This window comes from Schistocerca americana, chromosome 1 (genome assembly GCF_021461395.2).
Source record: "Schistocerca americana isolate TAMUIC-IGC-003095 chromosome 1, iqSchAmer2.1, whole genome shotgun sequence".
Taxonomy (NCBI): domain Eukaryota; kingdom Metazoa; phylum Arthropoda; class Insecta; order Orthoptera; family Acrididae; genus Schistocerca; species Schistocerca americana.
The window spans coordinates 410,457,204-410,482,278 of record NC_060119.1 but is presented as its reverse complement, the minus strand read 5'-3'; the positions used below and the strand labels follow the sequence as shown (position 1 = coordinate 410,482,278).

Here is a 25,075-nt window from a genome sequence, read left to right as displayed (position 1 = left end):
TAACAACAACTGTGCGAGTAAGACACACGGCCACATATGGAGGTTTGGGTCCGCTCGGAAGGTGTGCTCGGACAGCCGAAGTGGTTGAGGCGAGCGCTCGCGTAAATAATAAAATGTTTTGCCCTGTGCGGGACCTATGAGGGTTTAGGTCGATCTGGGAGGTCTCCTCGGATAGTGAAGTGGCTACGGCGACCGCTTGCGTAAAGCGGAAAATCCAGGTTAGAGTCCCTGTCGGGCACCAATTTTCATATATCACCTTGTGCAGCTGATGTCTAAGCCTACTCGCAATTGCGAATACATTTCTTCTCCTCTTCATATAAATGTATCATACGGGCTTTTCGTAATCTGTACAGTATTTTCGTATTAGTAGTGTTTATGTTCTCAAATTTACTTCCTGTGTCTTTGACGTGTGCCAGTATCGGTGATGTGTCATGTGTGTTACATCGGAAGGCGATGAAGTTATTCTAGTCTGTCCTAGATATTAAGAAGGGTATCATTACAAGGAAGGGGAGCATTAGGGTTTATCGTTATATCAACGATGAGGTCATTACAGACGAAGCGTAAGATAGGATCGGAAAAACTGGAGAAGGAAATCAGAAGTGTCTTTTTGATAGGATCTTCCCGGAATGGCCTTAAAACGATTCAGTAAAATTCGTGGAAAACTTAAATCTGGACGCCCGTTTATTAGTTTAAAGCCAGCGCCTCCGTAATCCAAGTCATCTCCTCCTGTGATATTGAATTGTAGTTGAATTAAAGGTGCCATTTGAAATAACTATAGCGATGGGCTGACTTTTTAAATTGACCTCTACGTTGATAGTTTGCTACGATAGTGTTCAAAGCTAACCGGCTTATGACAGAGGAACACCTCATCGTGCAGCCCGATTGGTACCCACCATAAGAGTTCAGCGAATATTACAGTACAGGGCGTTGTGACAAGGGTCAGTTCTTCAGTATTCGAAGGCGTTTCACATTGTTACCATTATCAGCTGCCAAGCAATTTCATATGTTAAGAATGTTTCGCTATGGCAGCCTCAGTCTTCCGTGTCAATTTTCTACATTAGGAATGTCCTCCCAGCCGTCCTTTTACTGATAGAACCAAAATTTGAATCCATATCGTCCTGATTACAAATAAAGCGTTTCTTCTTTAGATCTATTGAGCGATTTATTCTATCATCAGGTCCCGCATTTTGACGTCATTTTAGCAAATCATATTGAAATCAGCAGTGTAAAAGAAATACTCATCCTCTGCCATTGTGAATTAATTTATTCGTCGCACAAGACGTTACAGAAGATCAATCTATCACACTCAATAGGGTAAAGAGGATAATTAAGCTATACCCATAATGAATGATGAAAGGGAGGTCACCAATGACAATTCTGGGAACCTCTCAACGAAATCAAATGGGGAACCGCAGAGCGCACAAACGAGCAGCCTAGATTTTATTGTTTTTATTTGCCCGACAAAAAGAATCTCATTAAACAGAACAACACGCTAAGCAGATGGCTGTCATAATGCAGCTGGAAAACAGGCCACGCTAGCCGCAGACATTTCAAGAGGGTTAAGCTTATCAGCCTTAAGTGATGTAACTGTGTTCTCGAATTGTTGCCGTATGTAGGCCACAGTCGATTTCTTTGCCCGACTGTTGAGCACAAGCAATAACACCTCACCAGTAACGGAGAGGTGATGGCGGCAAACCCACTGCCATTTACAGACCTAAAAGCAGAGAAACCCAGTATTCCTTGCATAATGTGACTGAAGCATTCGCTATTTTACCGCCTCGGTCGCAGCGAGCTTATAATACCTTATTTCACATCTCGTTATGCGTTAGCGAACATTGTTTTTCCCTCTTTCGACATCAGTTTACAAAACATTCGAAAATGACCCTGGAAGTTACAACAGACTGAGAAGTAAGTAGGATCTCCCGACTAGCAGAAACCGCATTTCAGTCTGGATGTGTACTGAGGTGCAGATAGGAGACGATTTGGAGCGACTTGTCTGGGGCAGAGCAGTGGGACAGGGAAAATATCCCAATAAGCGGTGGTTGGAGAGGGGGGCGGGGGGGACATCCTCGAGTGCCGCAAGAGTGGTCGCTGCGGCCGCTTGTTCAGAGAGGAGAGGCCGCAGACGGCATTACTCCGGTCACGCGTTTTGAGGCTCTTTACTCGCTATCCTGACGCAAGGCTCGGCTTCTTGCTTAAGGCTTCTCCCACCACTTCTGAAGCAAGTGTTGCAGCGGATGCGCTGCTAACGGCACCGCAACAGCGACGTGCGTCCTTGCCATCATTCCTAACACCAGGGCCCACTGGATCTCCATCTGCATACCGTACAGTACGTGGCGAAGGATACATAGTTAAGCATGTCAATTTCTCTCCTACACGTTCAATTCGTGGATAAAGAATAAATAAGTTAGAAGTTATTTCGGTTTACCATCGCGATTGTTAGGTGAATTGTATAGGAATTTGAGCAGTGGGAGTCTGGAAAGCGCTCTTTTGGAATGTCAAGAGTACGTCTTTTTGTGCTGCGCAGCTTCTCACATAGCTAGCTGTCCATCATTTTATTCAGCGTCAGACCGAATTTAATTATGTATACCAACTTTATGTAAAAAAAAACACTATTTATTTCGAAGCAAGATAAAGGTGTAACGACCCGTCAATGACAAGCTCATTAGAGACGGAGCACAAACTGTGACTTGGGGAAAACGGGGAAGAGTATCGACCCTTTCCTTCTCAAAGGAACCATTTCAGCATTTGCCTTGAGCAATTCAGGGAAATACGGGAAACCTAAATCAGTATGATGGATAGGGGACACTGAACCGTCGTCCCCTGGTGTCGTATCACTGCACCACCTTGTTCGTCTGCTGTCGAGATAATTGTTATATGAGCAAGTTGCAGTAGTTCAACCATCGACCAGGCTGGTAACAAATAAGAAAGGCTTAAATATTACAAAGTACAATTTCAATAGATGGAACCACTTGTACAGATACTGTAGCCTTCCTAGAGGCTTCAAACGCGAACGCTACAGGCTCACACCGTCGACTGATGCCAAAGATGCGATGTCCTAACAATATAAATTGTTTCTGGAATGTGTGAGTTTTACTTCCAAGTGCTGGATTAAGGTACAGAAAGTAACGTCTATCATATTTAAAGTAGGGACTACTTTATAATAGTGTTGCTCACTCACACGAATCCAATCTAAAAAGTTTCTTTTTTAAAATTAGCTGAGGTGGAAGCGTACGACGTCTGACGCTGCTAGCTGGTACTACTCATACTGAAAAACAGTTTTTCACATATAGTGAACTTCTCAGAATCTTATGAAAAGGAAAGACATTTTCATGTAACTAACGATCCCCAATAATATGTAGATGATAACAATCCCGCCTAAATCTTTGACCTGAAAGTGCCATTAATGAAGTCTCGACAGGTCTTATCGAAGCGGTAATTAATTTTCTCGTACGTCTTGAATTATGTAGTTCACTGAAATTACAAATAAGAAGCCAAACCACAACATCTGTCACAGGTGAATTTTTATTCGCATACAGGACACACTATAATGTCGCAGAAAAGGACTTCCTAAACTAAGGAAATGGCCATAAAACTTACCACCTTATTTCCCTTTCAGTGATAAAGTGTCATATTACTGACATAACCAAACACTGCTTACGATTTGTGCATACAAAGTGTCTGAACAGTTTGCATCTTGAGAAAAGGACAGACATACGCAAAAACTACCGTTGTCCATACACTTATCGAAAAGCTACTGTTAACAGTTACGTGAAAAAAACTTTTCACGGCATTAGACCGAACACTGTGATTTGGAACTGTGCCCCTGGGCGAGAACAAAGACTTGAAAAATATTCGACCGCTACGGTCGCAGGTTCGACTCCTGCCTCGTGCATAGATGTGTGTGATGTCCTTAGGTTAGTTAGGTTTAAGTAGTTCTAAGTTCTAGGGGACTGATGACCTCAGAAGTTAAGTCCCATAGTGCTCAGAGCCATTTGAACCATTTTTGAAAAATATTCCCCAAAATATTCTCTAAACGGTTGTTTTGGATATTTTTTGCAAAAGTACACACACAGGCATATTATACTGGTCAGACGGAAGCTTACGACGTGTGATGTTTGTGCTATGCTGCAAGCCAGTTTTTCACAAGTAGTGGGCTCAGAATGGAAAATAAAGGTATTTTCATGTAACTAACGATCCCAAACTCCAGAGAAGGAACATTAAGCTTACCACGTCTGATGTTGCTAGTTTGTGCTATGCGTACTGCAAAACAGTTTTCCACAAGTAGTGAGCTCAGAATATTATGGAAAATAAAGGTATTTTCATGTAACTAACGATCCCAAATTCTAGAGAAGGAATATTTTTTTACGCAATTAACTTGCTTTGTACTCTGCTCAAACAATACAAGATAAATTTATTTCTACCTCAGCATAAGTCCTATGCAGGTTTTCGTGGGATTATGTACTGGTAATCATCTTGCGGTAGTGTTTACTTTATATTTTCCAAGCATAAAATTTCGTCTTCGTGTGCAGGTGGGCCTACGAAGTGTTTCATTACAGTGATGCTTGACGTACTATTTGTAATCATCTTGCGGTAGTGTTTACTTTATATTTTCCAAGCATAAAATTTCGTTCTCGTATGCAGGTGGGCCTACGAAGTATTTCATTACAGTGATGCTTGACGTACTATTTGTCATACATACGTCTCCGCTTGAAAATGGTTTAAAGCCGAAATTGAGTGATGCATATTTGCCAAAAATACAGTTCATGTGGAAAATACTTTTTAAGAAATATTTAGGTGATGCATGTTTGTCAATAAATACAGTTCATGTGGAAAATATTTTTTAAGAAATATTTGGGTGTGAGTCAGAAATGCTAAACCATATCTTCTAATTCAGTTAATAGTGGCGGCGTTTAGCCAAACCAGCATACTTCCGCGGTGTGGTCAACTGAGTGTGCGGGTTGCAGCGAGTCGATATGCAGGCGCGCACTGATCCGCTGCTGGTGTTCCGCTCTATGGGACGCGCAGCCTGGCACGGCTATCGGGTTCGGACCACTTTTCCGCCCGCGGGGACGATACGTCTCCTATCCCCTATCGCTCTTGCGAAACGCGACAGGTCTTCGGTCCGATTTCAGGACAGCTCACCGAACGTTGTCTGCAGTTGCATAAACATCCGGGCTGGACAGCGAATTTTGACAACGCCCTTGTTACGCCCCTGACCTAGTAACGGGACACGGCCAAACACCAACTGGAACACATGTCCCATGTCAAACTGTGTTTATTTCGTAACACATTGCCAAATGAGATAAGAGCCGCCTTTCACATGAAATCCACTATGTAAAAGGGTCGAAAGTAGATTCTAAGACCACTTTATATCGCAACAAATGTAGCTGTGTGGTGGCTTTAAATAACACACTGTCCACACTTCTTTAGTATGGTTTTCCCATACCTCCTGAGGCTATAATGAGCCGCCAACTTCGAGGCTACTGAAAATGGAGAAACAGTCTTGTCTGAAAAACGTGTGAGAAGGAATCTGTTGTATTTTTGATGACGTTTTTACACCAACATTCACATGATGTGGTTAAGATAAACCTAAATTAGAGTGGCCGGTTCGTAATTCAAAGAGTGCTCCTCTACAACACGTGTCCAGCTCTTTGTCTATAGTGATGATTCGCTCGATACATTCAAAGAGAGGAATTGACAAACATCAAACATTTACGGCATTTCTGGAACTTCCCCCCCGTAATCTATCAACCTTGCTATTTTGCGAGCACTGGGTTCACATTCGGGAGGAAGCAGGTTCGGGTGCCGGTGGTTTCCTAAAATCGCTTGAGACAAATACTGGGGACGGTTCTTTGGAAAAAGATACGGCCGATTTTCAGCGTCTCTTGTCCAATTCAAGCTTATGTTCCATCTTCAATGATGTCGGTGTCGACAGAAAACTAAACCATAATCCTCCTTCTTTTGTTATTATGTGAGAATTTATTTCAGCAAAGTCAGATATACACTGAGGTGTCATAAGTCATGAGATAGCGAAATGCATTTGTACAGATTGCGGTAGTACCGCGTACAGAAGGTGTAAGAGGATAGTGTATTGGCGCAGCTGTACTCAGGTGATTCATGTGAAAACGTTTCCTACGTGATTATGGTTGCACGACGGGTACTAACAGACTTTGAACGCCGAATGGGAGTTGTAGCTAAACGCATGGGATATTCCATTTCGGGAAGACTGTGCCGAGAGTACCAAATTTCCGACATTACCTCACAGCACGGATAACGCAGTGGCCGACAGCCTTCACTTAACGACCTAAAGCAGCGGTGTTTGCGTAGAGTTGTCAGTGTTATCAGACAAGCAACATCGAGTGAAATAGCCGCATAAATCAATGTGGGACGTACGATGAACTTGTCTTTTATGGCAGTGCGGCAACATTCGGCGTTAATAAGTTATGGCAGCAGACAAACGAATCAAGTGCCTTTGCCAACAGCACGACATCGCCTTTAGCACCTCTCCTGGGTTCGGGACCTTGTAAGTGGGCCTCCAGACGACTGGAAAACCTGGCCTGTTTAGATGAGTCCCGATTTCAGTTGGTATGAGCTGAAGATTGGGTTCGAGTGCAGCGCAGACCCCACCAACCATTGGATCCAACTTGTCAAAAAAAAAAAAAAAATAAAATAAAATAAATAAAAATGGGTCTGAGCACTATGGGACTTAACATCTGAGGTCAAAACTCCCCTAGAACTTAGAACTACTTAGACCTAACTAACCTAAGGACAGCACACACATCCATGCCCGAGGCAGGATTCGAACCTGTGACCGTAGCGGTAGCGCGTTTCTAGACTCAAGCGCCTAGAACCGCTCGGCCACAACGGCCGGCTCCAACTTGTCAACAAGGTATTGTGCAAGCCGGTGATGTCTCCATAATGGTGTGGGATGTATTCACATGGACTGGACTGGGTCATCTGGTTCAACTGAACCGATCATTGACTGGAAAATGATACGTCATTTGCAATCATTCACGAATTTGATGTTCCCAAATAAAGATATAATGTCACCAGGCCACAATTGTTTGCGACCGATTTGAAGAATAGTTTGAACAATTAGAGTGAATGATCTGGCTAACCAGATCGTCCGACATGAATCCCACTGAACATTTCAAATGGCTCTGAGCACTATGGGACTTAACATCTTAGGTCATCAGTCCCCTAGAACTTAGAACTACTTAAACCTAACTAACCTAAGGACAGCACACAACACCCAGCCATCACGAGGCAGAGAAAATCCCTGACCCCGCCGGGAATCGAACCCGGGAACCCGGGCGTGGGAAGCGAGAACGCTACCGCACGACCACGAGATGCGGGCACTGAACATTTAAGGGACGTAATCGAGAGGTCATTAAGTGCACAAAATCCTGCACCGGCAACACTTTATTAATTGCTGACAGAGGCAGCATGGCTCAATAATTCTGTAGGCTGCAGGGGACTTCCAACGACTTGTTGAGTCAATGCCACGTCGAGTTGCTGCACTACGCTGGGCAAAAGGAGGTCCGACACGATATTACGAAGGTATCCCTAGACTTTTTATCACCTCAGTGTAGTAGAGAATAAGGATAATCTATGGTATTGTACATCGCGAATGTAGCGCAGAACGTAGTCCACCTGGAGTACCATTCCATTGCGACTGTGACCGTTAGATACGGACCACTCACTCGTTCAGACGGGCGTGGATACGAAAGGAAACGGACTACGTCTTCTTTAAGAAACCACTCAAGATTCTCGTGTCACGGAAACTTAAACTAACAGAACCTGCGTCTTCTCATGCGAGGACAGAGTCTGAGCCACCGAAAATGACCGACAGCTAGAGGTGAAGCATGTCTGAACAAAATAGGAACATATATCCGCAAATTCAACAGCACAATTTTTATGAAAGGATAACGTTTACAATTTTAGTGTTTAGAAGAAACAAAAATGACATAGTTCTACCGTTTTCACGCTAATGATGTTCAGAGACGGTGTTCAAACTTCCGTGTGATTAATATTGTTTTAGAGATGTTGCTGAAAATATCGTCCGTTTACTTTAATGCGCAACTGGCATCTGCGTGCCAATGGTTGTCTAACATGCTCAAAACAACCAGGAGCTTCATGAATAATGGCTGCAGCTTCAATACACCAAACGCTTGATCTCCCTCCACAGAAAGAAATACATAGGAATAAGGTGAGGAAAACAAGCGGCCACGGTTCTGGTCCACCCTTCTCTGTGTTTCTCATTGTTGGAGTGGGAGGGGTGGTCCAGTACCGTGGGCACCACGTTCTCCCGATCTCACTTCTATGGACTTCTTTTTGATGTACGGGACGCTGATAGACAATACGTACAATTTGAACACTGTCTCTGAAAATCATTAGCGTCAAAATTTTCTTGTACCTTTGGCTGGGAAACAGTGTCTTTATGATATTTTTGTGACATAAAAACGTGTTCCTTTTTATCTCCTCTAAACGCTTGAAAATTTTACATGTGGAGTCCTTTTTACAACCTGTATAATAAGAAAGCATTTCTAATTATATAAAAAAAGTACCTCGCTTAGAAGACAGCAGCTAGAGTTGCTGAGCCGACCAACAATACCTAACTGGTAGCTACCGCTGTGACCGCATACAGGAGGAAGCCTTGCATTGTTCAGGCGCTCACAGCCGACAACACGCGATTGCCATTTGCCGGCGACGTATTCGGAACAGCGCAGGCGGACTGCCCTTACTGCCGGTCAGTTCACGGGCCAAAGGTCACGCCGGCTACCCAAATAATTCACAGACCATAATGGCTGCCTCTGGTCCTTGTCGCTCAAGCACGTTGCGGGTAAAAACAATTAGAACACTTTTCCATGAAAAGTGGAGGGCATCGTCTGCTCCGGGCTTGTGGGGTCATGTTGGCGCTCTTTCCACTGCTCCACCTCTTTTGAGCAGCGAAACTAAGTCGCCTCCAAACTACGAACAAGTATTGCCGGTAACGTCATCGTGTCGATCGGAGGGAAGGGAGGCAGGTTCATAGCGTACGTCGTGTTCAAACGCCAAAGTAGTGGTGAATGAATGGAAGCAGATTTAACTTATTAATCACTATCTCTTTATTACAGTACCAAGAGAGAGAGAGAGTCCATAATTTCACACATAAACAAACATAAACTGTCTGGTGTACATTAGTAATGCATCTGGTTGATATGAGAAGAAAATAAGCTGGGAAACAGAGCTACACAAGAAATCGCTACTGTGTGCAAATAAAAAAAATTAAAAAGTAGACAACAGAAGACAAGAGTGTGACAATGATTATTTAACTAACACGACGCAAGGGAATGGTATTTCCACCAACTGGCCACCACTAAACAGTTTTTTTTCTTGTTTGTAAGTGGTCTTTTGGCCATCACCATCAGTCTTCCACTGCACGCATGTAAAACCACATGTATCACACAAGTGCTGTGCATTTTCATTAGTTATAACTAATGAAGAGAAGATCGAGGAAGAGGACGTCGGGACCTATTCAAAGAAACGATTCTGGCAATTTCTTGGGACCATTTACGAAAGAAAACACACATTAAAGCTTAACGTCCCATCCACGATGTCATTAGAGCTCTAGCAAGGACTGGTCGAGGATAGCAATTGAAATTAACCGTGCTGTTTTCGGAGAAACTATCTCGACATTGACAATTTGGAAGAATCTCATAGAAGTTAAACCTAGACAGTTTCACGGGGATTCAAAACCTGCCCCTACGGAATGTGAGGCAATCTTCTCAACCATCACGCCACCTCGGTCGGCCCAAGTGATAGAGGGGAGAAACAAGAACCTAAATTTGGATACCTGAACGGGGATTTGACTCAAAGATCACACAAACGCGAATAACTGTTTGAACCAGTCCTCTATCTTTCCGCTTACTTTTATTTTTCATTAAGTTCAATTAAGAGGTGTAAAAGGTTTATAATTCAGTTCACTCTGCACCACAGCAGTATTATCCAGCGTCTACAGTTTTGATTCCTTAGCCTTAATACAGAACCAGGTTGAGAATTATTTTAACTCCTTTTTTAGTGTTGACTTCGTACAGTGCGTTGGTTCTGCCACTGAAATTTCAAGAATCGTACAACTAACTTAGCGTTCGGGAGATCTATGGTATGCAGATACTACCAGCTATTGCGTCAGAGAACGAACGTCGTTACTTGCCTCATTGATCGAGGATGGCGGATGTATTACTCATTCCAGCACTTGTTCAGTACAAGAGATGTGTTTCACAGTAGCAAAGATTAACCAGTGCTCATAGCTCTCAAGGTAATCACTTTAGAGGCCACGTTTATCGGACATCTTTTTTTCTTGTTTTGGTCCATATTACCTCTTCTCAAAATACGGAAGATAAAGCGTTATAAATTGTAGAGTGCAGCAATCAGTCGTCCTTTCCTCAAAGAACTACGACTGACGCCCGAATAACAGGGACTTCCATACACCGAGAATAGAAAATAGTGCATTGAGCATGGCTAGCCACTAACCGAAATCTGGATTTGCGTAATAAAATCTAAAAAAGGTCGACTGATAGCTGCACTCGATAATTTATACGTCACGTAACAGTCGCTGAGTGCACCCTCTTTCCGAATGGAAGGTAACCTGGTGAAAATAAAGAGCTTGCAGTAGAAGAGATTTGTTTCACGGTATCGAAGAAGAAGTAGTACTTATAGCTCTTAACATCCGTTTCAACACTTGCTCTGCTCAAACTTTTATGCATCTACATTTTGTTACTGAAGTTTCCTTCCGTAATATATGCGTACGTCGCTCAGAGAAACTGACGTATTTGTTTCGCTAACAGCATATCCCACTTTACCAAACTATATTTTCGATATCAGACTATAGTCTGTAGTTAAATCTATATTGTTGCTACTAAATCAAGATAAGGCTATACGGTAATCGCGACTTTGTCCAATATCACACCGTTTCGACGTGATATGCACATCCTTAAATTTAGTACCCGGCCCACATTTTAGCCATCCTGTAAAGCTTGAAACTGTTTTACGGATGAGAGCTGTCGTCATCTCACGTTTGCGTCGGCCGCAATGACAACTCATTTGCTATCAGCGGCGGGCGACGCTAATTCATGTCTGCTGTGGCAGGCTCTGCCATTTCGTAGCCCGCGCTGCTTGCGTAATGCATGAAAGGCGACCCTATTTCACTGTAATCAATTCTACACTGTTTACGGTCTAACACAACGGACTTTCACGCCATGTGGCGGGTGAAAGCCGTTATTTACGAAAGATGAGTTCTATGTTCCATCGTGCGCTGTTAGAACCCAAAGAAGAAGTGGAAGGTTGCGGAGATTCTTCCTGTTGCTGAGGTTGTAAGGAACTGATGTAAATCGTTCTCGGTTTTAATCTTGTGTGTCGAGGAATTCATTGTTTCCTTGCTTCTAGGCTGGTAGGAAACTCCAGGCACGATTTCATTTACATGTTGATCACGGTCATATTCTTCCTGTCATGCGCCTCCACCCATTCGCAACGATTCGGCACTATTGAATAAGAGAATTACCCCATTCCCAGCCCTCTTGTATAACGGATAGTTCTAAAGTAACAGAACTGTGAAAAATTAATCATTCATAAAATATTGCCAGCGTAGAGAAGTGTTCTATACGTAATGCAGCACATTTTTTTCCCTCGAAAGCAGGTTGGTTTTATTCAGGATTCCAATAGACCATACTACTCCCCCTCGTTGCGCTACAAGAGCCTATTTCACCACGTAATCTCTTTTAATGCTACAGCCTTACGCCAACTCATTAAAAGGGCCTGTATGCCTTGCTGCATCAATAACCTCCACATCATCGACGTACAACATCCGTCATTAAGCCAAACAGGTGGAAGTCACAAGATGTGACTTCCGGGCGGTTGGGTGGATGAGGAAGAACAGTCCAATGAGGTTTTATGAGCTCCTCTCGGGTTCTCAGACTTGTTTAAGGCTTTATGTTGTCATGGAGAAGGAGACGTTCGTTTCAATTTGTGTGGCGACGAACACGCTGCAGTCGTTTCTTGAATGTCGTGAGGGTTAGTCTTCTGAGGGGAGAAGGTGATGGTGATAAGTTCCTATGTTACCAAACTGCTCAGGTCATCGGTCCCTAGGCTTATACACTACTTAATCTAACTTAAACTAACCTACGCTAAGAACAGCACACACACACGCATGCCCTAGGACTCGAACGACCGACAGGGGGAGCCGCGCAAACAGTGACAAGGCGCCAGAGACCGTGTGGTCCCAGACAATTTTAGGCAGCGCTCTTGCTGTCATGGCAGGCGCCTCGCCCAACGACTCACAGTGCCTTTGTTCAGCGCCACGTCTCCATTCTCCAAGCGCCTATGTATATCTGCCATTCTTTGGTTTTCCACCAAAAGAAACTCAGCCACAGCTCTCTGCTTGGAAAGAATCTCTGTTACAGACGCCATTTTGATGGCTACGTATTGCACCGCCACCTATCGTAACTTCATAAAACTATAGAGGCTGGATTGGTAATATTCCATTATGTCCTACAAAAAATCCGCATTTTTTCAACCGAAATTGGCAGAGAAAAAAATGCCTTGCTTTACTTATTGAACCCCCCCCCCCCCCCCCCTAGATATAGGATTCTTAGAGAAATTCATGGAATCATGGAAAGAAATGGAGTTTGTCCAACTATAATAGTAAAAATGAGATCTACAGTTTCTGACAACCGGATTTCGTTCTGTGGTTTTGTTGTAGCCCATTGTGCGGGTTTGCAGTTAGGGCAGCGAACTCGTGTTTGGGAAGAGGCAGTTCATACCCCTGTCCAGTCACCATGATTTACAGTTTTCTGATTTTTCCCAAATTACTTCTGGCAGACTCCAAATGTTCTTTCGATAAGGCCACGGTCGAATCCTTTCCCCCCATCTGTCCACCCGATCTAGAGCTTCGCCTTTCTTCATTTACTTGATCCCTCCTCTCCCTGAATTAAAACTCCAGCATTTTAAAATTATATGAAGTTAGGCGTCAGGACGTGTTGATGATTCCCCACTCATCCATTGAGGAAGTTGCCAACAGTTACCTTCTGTTACCTTCCAGGCAGTAACTAAGCATAATTCATTCCTCCTTTTACATTTATTAATGTTAACAGCAAAAAAAGTATATTTCGTGAGGACTCATATATTCTTCGAAAGAAGTCAATGAGCGTCGAGAACAACACATGAATCTCGCATTGTAGTTTGTAGTCGGGGAAACCTTTTAGTGGTTATACTGTTACGATCCTGCCATCTGTTAAGAAGCCTTGAGCGTTCATTTATATAGTGTGGATGGCTGTGACGATTATTTGCTCCATTTCGTGTTTTTATTGTTATAGAAGAGTGTGAAAAGAAAGGAAAGGGTCGAAATCCTCTCTGATAACAAGGCAGATATCAGTTCACGACTGCAACAAATGGGAGGATCAGTCTAATCAGTGTCGCATGCACACAGTTCATGAGACCTTGCAGAGTTTCGGGATTTAAATGAGGCACAGGGACCGATGATTCGTAATTTTATACCATAATATATTATCCCTTGTCTGCCTCGGTAGCTAAGTGGTCAACTTAACTGTCATACACAGGACACGGGTTAAATTCTCAGCATTGTCAGAAAATTTTCTTGGTGGGAGAACTGGAATGGGGTGCCCTCAGCCTCGTAATGCCAGCTGATCAGCTGTTTGACTAAGAAACAGCGGATCCAAGATCTGGGAAACCGATAACTGCTGCGAGAGTGGTGTGCTGATCCCACGCTCCCGAACCACATCTAAATGACACCATAGACAGAGAACGACATGGCGCCAAGTCGGCACTAAGGATCGGGAGCTGGTGTATCTTATTCCCTTACCTGTCAAATACTACTACTTCCAACCCCAGGAATCGATCTTGGTAGGTCTGGATCGAACGCCTCTATACTGCAGTGCGTTTGCGATCTCCGCTTATACACAGGTTGTACCCATATTTATTTCGGAGGAAGGTAATAACAGCTCACCTGCAGTAATTAGATCTCATAATAAGTCCAGGGACGGGACGTTAAATTGAGAATCGTAGGTCCGAAATGTACCATTGTGAAGTTACGGTCATGCAAAGACAACCAGTCGGCATCCAAACTAACTCATGTCAGCTAATGCCTGTTTTAGTAAATAGCGGAGTTACTATTAAATTAGCTGAAGTTAATGATTTAAGCTGAACAATTAAAAAAATGGTTCAAATGGCTCTGAGAACTGTGGGACTTAACTTCTGAGGGGATCAGTCCCCAAGAACTTAGAACTACTTAAACCTAACTAACCTAAGGACATCACACACATCCATGCCCGAGGCAGGATTCGAACCTGCGACCGTAGCGGTCGCGCGGGTCCAGACTGTAGCGCCTAGAACCGCTCGGCCATCCCGGCCGGCAACAGTCAAAGCTAGCCAAATTTTAAAGTCCTGTCCCTAGCTGGCTACATCAGATGTGAATTTTCTGTGGTATCTTAAGGTGATGTGTTGTTAATAATGAAATCTAAAGGCCAAAGTACATAGAGCAAAAATGAACTTTTATCTTGCTGCCGCTGAACAAGTGTTTAAGACGACCTAACAGCTAAGGTCATTAGTCTCCTATTCACCCCCCCCCCTCCTCCCAGGATAAAAGCAGTGTACCCAATCTTTCTGCATATACAATAAATTCTTAGAATTCTGTGTGCAAGTGTGAGAAAGTGTTCTAATTTGCGTGACGTGTACCTGAAGCGGAACATGGGCATAGTTATATGTGGGAAACCACCTAAAAACTATATCCAGGCTGCCCGGCACACCTACACCTCGTCGTTATTCCGCCTGGCGGATTCCATCCGAGGCCGGCATATCTCCTCGTCCCGGAAGCGGTCGCGTTATAACACGAGCGGCTAATCGGACGGGTCAACTTTTGTTCTAAAAAGTACATTTATAAGAAACACAAAATACCATATCATAACATAGGAGCAGCTTAGTCGGTCTAAAACGCACTGCTAAATGCATTTCAGCACGTTTGCTTATTGGATAAACTTCTGTGCACTCGTCGCTGTTTGGCTGTCGTTCCACGGTCGAAGCTGCACAATGACGCATTTTCTACCTGTAGTTTTCGGAAAAGTTTTCCTCAGTTACGCGTTCTCTATACCGTTCTGACATTATTATCAGATGGCTTTTCTACCCACTATAGGATCACTGAACATATTGAACTTCTTTTACTTTTCCATCTCGTAGCGTCTTCTTGAACCGACGGTTCCACCCCAACATAACGCCGAATTGGAAAATTTAAACCGGATAAAGAGTATGTCCTCGGCTACTGGAACTGCGGTCCTGACTGTGGGAAAGGACAAGTACTTGAGACGAGACAGGAACGCAGGCAGATATGCTGGTTGAGCTCACAAGTCGGGCGGACAGCACGTGGGCCGCACCTGTCGCGGACAATAACCTAGGCTGGCATATGGGCCGCCGCCTATCGCGGCATTCTATGTAAAGTTGCCCGCCCCCTAGCCTCCGGCACTCGTTATGGAAGTACTGACCTCGCCGCGGAGACACGCATTCAGAGTCTCTGTGCTCGTTTTCTGCCTCCCTGCAGCAACGTTTGAATCAATTTTAAATAGGGCACGATAAACATACACTAACGAGCCAAAACATCATGACCACCTGCGCAAGAGTCCGTTGGTCAATATTTGGAATGCAATACAGCAGCGATTCTGCAAGACATGGTTCCGGAGGTACGTGGCATCATATGTCTACGCAGAGGTCACGTCGATGCCCATAAATTAAAGGCGGCAGTTTGTGAGCGTGGAGCTGGCGCACGATAACGTGCCAGAAGTGTTCCATCGAGTTCACATCAAGCGAATTTGGTGGCCAACGCATCAACTTGATTTCTCTAACATGCTCCTCACACGACTGTAGCACGATTTTGGCCTCGTGACACGGGCAGTTATCCTGATGGAAGATGCCACCTCCGTCAGTGAAGACATCAAGCTTGAAGGGCTGCACGTGCTCCGCAATTATGTTCACGTAATCCACAGCTGACGCCGTGCCTTCTATTGCTACCACAAGCCCCATGGAAGCCAAAGTGAATGTCTCCAATAGAAAATTACTGCCCCCCACGGCCTGTGTCAGTGGCGTGGTGCAAGTCTCGATCAACCATTCGCCTGAAGGATTGAATATCCGGGTACGGCCACCGACCTGGTCTAAAAAGAAAAGTGTTCTTCCTACCGGGCGACACGTTTCCATTGATATACAGCCCACTCACTATGATCCCTCGCCCATTGCAGTCGTAATTCAAGCCATCGTTGGGTCATCATGGGAACATTAGGGATCGCCTGCTGCAAGGTCACATGTTCAACATTGTGTGCTGACCGGCGTGCCTCAAAACACTTGTGCCTGCACCAACGTTCTACTCCGTCGTCAGACCTACAACAGAACGCCGCCTATCCTGCTTTACAGAGCGAGCAATCCTTCTACTTCTATATCCTGTGATGCGGCGTGCATGTCCAACACCGTGTCGCCTACTCGTCGTTTTAGCACCCTTCAACCACATTCGATAGATGCCCGCGGCAGTAGCGTGCGAACATCCGACCAGTTACGCCGTTTCTGAGACGGCCGTTGGTCATTCCCGGGCTGTAACAATGCCAGGTCATAACACTCTACCCTTTGTCGAACTGTCGCTGGATTTCTCCATTCGTTTCTGCTGCCTTTACAATGTATACTTCCCTACCGTGTCAAGTGCCCGCAAGGCCACTATGTGGCCAGTAGTCATAAGGTTTTAGTTCTGCTGTGTGTACAAATGAAATACAGGGTAAGAAAGATTAGAATTTAATGACTTCTCTACGTTTATATCATTATAGACGACTAGCTCAGTTGCGCTAACATTTTTTTAAAAAAAATGGCTGTGTTAAGAAAACACAGAGGTACCAAGGAACCTAAGAAAACCCCTAACCTCGAAAGTCACTCGAAGATCTGCTTTCTGTTTGTTCTAATAGAAGCAGTACGAGAAAAATACAAACATAATCCTGGTTATCTCACAGTGAAACGTGGTTGAAGATGAATACTTGCCTCATACATCCACGCTAGTTTAAAATCGCGGAGCCAGTTGCACTGGTGCAATACCTTGCACAGTTATATCTCTCGTTAAAAGATCTTACAGACCTCTAAACATCTGTTGAGTCACTAAAATTACGTGTTACATTTGACTTTTACCGTCTAAATTGAAACGTAACAGGACAGCACTTGTTTACAAGTAATAAGTCTCTCTTTTACCAAATTGAAACAAAACTTTTAGACCACTACCTAAAGTACGCACATTGCACTCAAACTGACCAAGCGACTAGGGTGTTCTTACTCTTGTTTTCACTAAGTGGAAATACGAGCAGTAGAGAGCCCAGTGTCCTAGGTTTATGCTGTAGTTAGAAGTGCAGGGCAAGCGCAATTAATAGCTGCCAACCGTTTCAAGACGTAAAACAAGATGGTTCAAATGGCTCTAAAGACTATGGGACTTAACATCTGAAGTCATCAGTCCCCTAGACTTACAACTGCGTAAACCTAACTAACCTAATGACATCACACACATCCATGCCGGAGGCAGGATTCGAACCTGCGATCGTAGCAGCCGCGTGGTTCCGGACAAGATGGTAAAACCAGCAGTAAGAAACTTAGATTACCACTAATGATAATGCCAACGAATAGCTGTCAGAGGTTGGGGCGTACGGATTGTCCAACTCTTTCGCTTGGCACCGATTGGTGCGAGGGTGTGTCAAAAAACGACTTTTAAGTGAGATTTGATAACAACGTAAAGCAAAGACTCTCTGTCGACAATACTGCGTCGCAACTCCGCAATAATTCGGAATAACGTAAAGCCTGCCACTGTGGAACAGCCCGTATAGAGCCGGCCGCGGTGTTCGTGCGGTTCTAGCGCTGCAGTCTGGAACCGCGGGACTGCTACGGTCGCAGGTTCGAATCCTGCCTCGGGCATGGATGTGTGTGATGTCCTTAGGTTAGTTAGGTTTAAGTAGTTCTAAGTTCTAGGGGACTGATGACTTAAGATGTTAAGTCCCATAGTGCTCAGAGCCATTTGAACCATTTTTGAAGCCCGTATAGAAAAGACTCTTCTACCGATCTGGAATACATAAAATCTGGTTTAATAAATAGGATTACGACGAATGTATTCCTCAAACGTTCGAAAATACATACAAATTCGTATCAATGAACTATTGTTTCCACTGTTTTAAAAACACTGCACAATCATGTAAACACAGTATAAACTGATAACTGTTAATTTTCCGTCGGCAACTGCACACTTCAGACGTGTGGGTAAACAACCTGTGTATAAACCCCACCTATAATGGAACTCAAACTGTTTTACCAACTGTAATACCAAAATATTCATTTGAAATGCACAGATATCTGAAACCAGTAATTTTAACTACGCTTCAGTCATTATTTTCGGTGCATTGCCTCAATATTCAAGTGAAATCAGTTATAATTAATGTAAATATTGTTTTTAAGTGTACAATTTTGTGGTAAACATGCAGCATTACCTTTTTGTGTTCGCAGCATGTTTTCCATAATCGTAAGCATATAACACGTGTTACTTTTCGTAAATTTGCACTGCTTCTGTCAACCCAATAAGCGTCACGTTTACACTTGTTCGTTTTTGTTGCAGCACCCATGCACGACGCTCAACAAGTACAGCATCAACTTGACGAATATTATGGAGGTAAGTAATAAATTATTTATATACTATACAGCTTAATGTATAGAGGTAATTCTTCGAATCCTCTCCCCTCACTTCCACGAACCGAACCGGCAATATCCCGCCCACAAGAGGATATGCTGTATGGTGCGCCTCAGCGTCTATGCACTCAGTCACCATCCGCTAGAACAGTTGTGAAGAAGATAAAATTTGGTGCGCAGACAGGCCATTGTTTTGTGAGGATACTTTTATAGCTTGTAGCGAACTGTGGTGGGAGCTGAAGGTGCGGAAACCGAGAAGGGGCCGCATCGGGATTTGCCTTCCCACAGCGATGAGGCGGCTGCTAACGGATCCGCAGGATAATTGTGGGGCTGCGGTTCCCACGGGCGTGTTGCCCCTCTCGCCAGGCGTTGACCTGCCGTGCCGCACCTCTATGCCCTCCGTAGACGTCCCCACACCAAATTGTCAATTCCCTTCTGCCTTTCGGAAGTACATTACACAACACACAGCTGTGATTCTCATTTTCTTTTAATGTCCGCTTCTGTCTTCGGACAATGATACCACACTTTGGATTTCAGAAGGGTTGCTCAACTGCTGAAACAATTTACAAAAACACTAAACAGATTTGAAGAGCATTAGACAACAGAACAGCACCAGTCGATGTTTTCTGTGAACTGTTTAAAGGAGTAAATCACATTTTGTTAGAAATACTGGGCTTTTATGGATTTAATGGTATAGTTAACAAATGGCTAACATCATACTTAAGAGAAAGAATGTAGAATGTTATACTACATATTTCAGTAACTTAGGAAATGTGGTATTATTTCTGATTGGTAGGATATCATCAATGGAGTTCCAGAAGCTTCAGTATCAGATCGCATCCGTTTAATACATATAGAGTAAAATTAGTTATTTTTTCAGATTACACGTCCGAAAGAACCGACTCCACGTATATAAGTAAGAGGAGGGTGGCCACTTCAGTGCGGATGCACATCACGTTCTAACTCTTAAGGGAATCAGCAATACGCCTCGAGTAAGGGGCACTACGTCAGTAGTGTGAGGATAAGATGAGAATTTGGATCTTGCGGGAGGCATGCTATAGTATTCCGTGCAGTTATGATGACCACTGTGGATGGATGGTGCACTGGTCAGTGCATATGTCTAGTGAGGAGGAGACCAGGGTTCAAATCCCAGTACGGCACAAATTTTCGACTTTCCCCATTGATTTAAATCAATGCCCAATGGCAGCATGTAATTAATCCCTTTGTGTCTTGATATGTACTTTAATTAATCCCAATAGACACGCAGTGATAGATCAAATTGTGAGTAATGCATTTCAGAATTACTGATTAGTTATCGCAGTGGCCGATGATAGTAATAACATTTTGACTTACCAGTGTATGTCCTGATAGGACATGAACATTCTTCTAAAATTACTCATGAAAATCAAAGATACCATAAAGTCAGAGTAATACCAGTACTATTACGATCAAATGATTTGAACCTTTTGTCACCTCTCCTTGTCCAGGCCAAAAACAAAATTATTTATGAATCTTCCTAATGGTGGTACTACGCCACACATTTGTTCATATGAACTGCAAATAACAGCTGCATATTTTAAAAATACTTTGCTACAGGTAAAACCCCAGGGATAGGCGGATAGGCACTTGGTGCAGGGAGCGGCAACTGACCCTTAACATAGACAAATGTAATGTATTGCGAATACATAGAAAGAAGGATCCTTTATTGTATGATTATATGATAGCGGAACAAACACTGGTAGCAGTTACTTCTGTAAAATATCTGGGAGTATGCGTGCGGAACGATTTGAAGTGGAACGATCATATAAAATTAATTGTTGATAAGGCGGGTGCCAGGTTGAGATTCATTGGGAGAGTCCTTAGGAAATGTAGTCCATCAACAAAGGAGGTGGCTTACAAAACACTCGTTCGGCCTACACTTGAGTATTGCTCATCAGTGTGGGATCCGTACCAGGTCGGGTTGACAGAGGAGATAGAGAAGATCCAAAGAAGAGCGACGCGTTTCGTCACAGGGTTATTTGGTAATCGTGATAGCGTTGCGGAGATGTTTAGCAAACTCAAGTGGCAGACTCTTCAAGAGAGGCGCTCTGCATCGCGCTGTAGCTTGCTGTCCAGGTTCCGAGAGGGTGCGTTTCTGGATGAGGTATCGAATATATTGCTTCCCCCTACTTATACCTCCCGAGGAGATCACGAATGTAAAATCAGAGAGATTCGAGCACACACGGAGGCTTTCCGGCAGTCGTTCTTCCCGCGAACCATACGCGAATGGAACAGGAAAGGGAGGTAACGACAGTGGCACGTAAAGTGCCCTCCGCCACACACCGTTGGGTGGCTTGCGGAGTATAAATGTAGATGTAGATGTAGATGAAAAGTTTTGATGATAGTTTTGCTGAATTTTTTCTGGACAACGTCACTTTTATCGTGTTTTAGTGTACTCATCAAGTACCACAACTTTGATCTTCGATCTACCCGTCAGCCAATTACACACATAGTAAAGGAAAAAAAATCATGTAGGTTCATCCTTCAGTTTTTGTGGATCAAGTGCTGGATGCAAACTGTGCCAGAGCTGCTCGCAGCCACGTGACGTAACCCATGATCACCACCAAGTAACACTGTCGTGACATCAGGGTATGCTAGTCGAGACCTCGACTTTGAGCTCCCCATCTACTAGTACTCAGTGGCTCCAGCTCAGAGCTTTCTGGAACATTTGGCCTCAGGCAGCCGAAGTAATATATCCATCAGCAACTTTTCAGCCCTCCTAAAACGCCCAAGTTCCACTGTTAGTGATGTGATTGTGAAGTGGAAACGCAAAGGAACAATTGCTGGGAAATCAAGACCAGGCAGATCTCATATACTGATAGACAAGGGCCTTTGGGCATTGTGGAAGATAGTTGTAATAAATCACATGAAATCAGCAGGAGGAATCAGTTGTGAGTGTTACCATTAATCCAGTAAGCACAATGACTGTGCATTGTAGTTAAAAAGTCTTCCATCGACATAACCGAGAGAAGTGACAGTAGAAAGCTTAGGTGACATATCAAAAATTAAATACATTACTTACTTCACCCTCAACAACTGACACAAAATTCATTCACTGATCTCCTTTCTTACTGTATTCATGTGAGCTTGTTTGAAACAGAGGTAGTCAAGCACAGGCAGGTCTGGGGCGGGGAGGGGTGGGGAGAGGCTAGGGGGAGGGTAATTCTACCCCACTCCAGCAGCACAGGGATTAATGTTGAAAATGCCCAGGTCCTCATAATGCAGCCTCAAAATGAGGTACTTTTTTCATTTTTTCAAACAGCCCCAAATGTCCTAAACATGGCTATTGGTACTGAAAAGTGCTATAAACATTTCAATTAATTGGTAATATACAACTGCTTCAAGACCATTGTAATTTTTTTTTCACACTCCCCCTCCCCTACCCCCCCCCCTCCCCCGCCCCCCCTAAGAGTCCATCTTGGATCTGCCTGTGCTGCCAAGTCATTGTGTATTAGATTTTACACTCCTGTAAACACTGAAGTATGTTCTAAATGAGATTTCAGCTTTTCTTTGTATTCACTGAGAAGATGTACCAGTTTAACAGAATTACATTAATTCAGCTTTAACGTATTAAGTCATCCTTATAGCCACTTGTTACTATTGTTAAGATGCATGCTCAAATGTTATATGCTAGTTATGGTGCGTGATTCAGTTGTAGGCCTACCAGTTGTATTACATTGTTTGTCTCTTGAAAACTGTGGGCAGCAAATTTGTAACACAGAGTACCCCATCCACGCTAGTGCTGTCCTGCTTGGATAAATATTATTTTGCCACTTAGTGGTACAACACACAGCAAGTTCAGTCGCTTACCTTCCCACCAACAGAAAAATGCCTATGTGATTGTTATTATAAGCTATTAAGGCCAGTTTACCTTGAGATGACATATAAATGTATACTACAAGTGTAATTAGTCATTTAGCTTAACAGTGATTATGTTTCCATAGCACCTGAAATGAAATTATAACTTTTTGTTCTTGTAACCTCATCACGGTCTACGGTCACATGTACTTCTCTGCACTCCAGCCATCTCTCGTATGATATACCTCGTTCAGAGCACATCTCTCTTTGCCTGGCTCATAACTTATAGCGAACATAAACTTAAAATTTTTGTTGAAAGTCATGAAAAATCAGCAGCACAATCCAAAATATTGTATAACAAAACACTTGTCAACCCATGCTACTAAACTTTAATGACACCATTAGTTTCACCTTTCTTTCCAGTTTGTGCTGGGTAAGCAGTGCTTACATTGTGTCTATTGTATACACTTCACTGTTTGACATCTTACTTTAACTTCAAGTTGTGCATGTAATTGTGTAGGCACACACACATGAGATTTGAAGTATATACATTCCATCTCTTATGCAAAACAAATTAGACATATCACCTCACAACTAATGAATCATAAATTAATATGTCATACAACTTTTATTAAATTGGTTAAATGGCTAGGATTGAGCGTGTGGTGGCTTATATTGTCATAAATGGAAAATAATGTCACTGAACCCTGCTCTTTTAAGCTGAGTACTATGAATTCTCTTGCTATCACCTTTTAGTGAGAAACAGTGTTTTTGTGCTGCAAGATAATAGTTGATGAACTGAATTCTTTTATTTCTTTAAATGCATTTCTTTGTCTTTTGACTACCATATGATTTATAAAAATAATTTTTACTACTACGTGAACAGGCCCAGTGAACCGCACGCATCTACAAGTTTCCTCCTCCACTGTATTCTGTCCATTGCTGCTATCCGCCATTCGTCCACTTCTGTTGACACTTGGTTTAAATCTTCATGGAGTCCATCCCTCCAACGCTTCTTGGGTCTCCCTGGCAGTCTCTTTCCTGTAGGTGTGAAATCCAGGAGCTTCCGAGACCATCTGTGATCCTCCATCCAGCCCACTGCATTCGTTTGGCTTTGACAGTTCCTGCTATGTTGGGCTGCTGGTATAGTTCCTCAAGCTCTTGGTTGTATCTGATCCTCCATTCCCCTGTATCTGCATCCAGAACCAGACCGAAGATCTTCCGAAGCACTTTTCTCTCAAAAACAAGGAGCTTATGCAAGTCCAGTTTCCGGATACTCCATGTCTCACAGTCATATAGAACAACAGGCTGGATCAGGGTTTTGTACAGTCGAATATTGAACTGTCTGGAGAGAGATTTGGACTGAAGCAGTTGTGCTAGGCTGTGGTAAGATCGGTTTCCTGCTTGCTTGAAAGTATTTAATGGAAAGAAAATGTACCAGTTGCTACAACTTTTTGAATTCACTACCATAGTTCTACGAAGTTGCAGTATTCAGTTGTCATGGTTGTACACAGTGAGTATAACAGTCAAAGGTCCATGCAGCAACTAAGTCCCTCAATGTCATGACTACCAGTGAACTCAATATCACAAAGCCAACAAACAAATCCATACCCAGTTCATTGCACACTTTCCAATGTGATTTAAAAATTTGCTCTACATTCAAGAGGCTTATTTGATGGATCAGTATTATAGTTAAAATTAATTTTGTTTCTTTGCAGGTTCAACAGCAACAGGGTGCTATTACAACTTTATACATTATGAAGAGGGTGACCGTATAATGACCAATGAGCCATGTCTAAACTGCACGTGCCATAACCGCATGCTTATGTGCTACCTTCGTGTTTGCCCCTTCAGTAAAGGTATCGGGCAAGACTGCACAGTGGAGCAGAAACCAGACCAGTGCTGTCCAGTGATTACATGTCCTGAAGGTGATTATACCAGGGATCTTATATAAACGTCTGAAAGAAATGTAACTTAGTATAAGAATGCTAACACACTTGCTTTTGAAATCCAAATTTTGTTCCTTAGTTGCAAATTAATATAAAATGATTCTAATAAACTCAAAGAACACATTTAATGAAAAAGAAAACAGAACAAAATATTCCCAGATTTTTTTTGAGAACATCTAAGATATACTGGCAACTTTCATATTATTTGGTATGTGGAACAACTTTCAAAACATTCCTTAATATGTGTCATGGACATGAAACCACAGTAGGATAAATACTGACTATCTTGAGCAGTTATAGTAATGCACTGAAACTTTTTTTTTTTTTTCAAATGGTCAAAATGCAGCCCACAATTGGGAAAGACTGAATTAACCTCATGTATCCTTGTGTGTGTTCACATGTACATTAGTGAATGACACGAAATTTTTGATAATCCCTTCTTGTTGTTACATGAGTATTTCATACACAAATATGTTAACTATCATTTGAAATTTTTACTGTCATCATAATTGCTAACTTCCTATTGGTTTATGAGTAATCAAGAAAAATGATTC

General features: G+C 43.0%; 1 protein-coding gene across 1 annotated transcript in view; it reads left to right on the top strand.

Moving 5' to 3' along the window:
• LOC124554857 (fap1 adhesin) overlaps nucleotides 1-25,075 on the top strand; it is a 279,948-nt gene that overhangs the window by 225,872 nt on the left and 29,001 nt on the right. Inside the window, exons 5-6 of the mRNA XM_047128558.1 lie at nucleotides 18,665-18,718; nucleotides 24,291-24,500. Coding sequence (XP_046984514.1) covers nucleotides 18,665-18,718; nucleotides 24,291-24,500 — 264 coding nt within the window. The remainder of the gene's footprint in view (nucleotides 1-18,664; nucleotides 18,719-24,290; nucleotides 24,501-25,075) is intronic.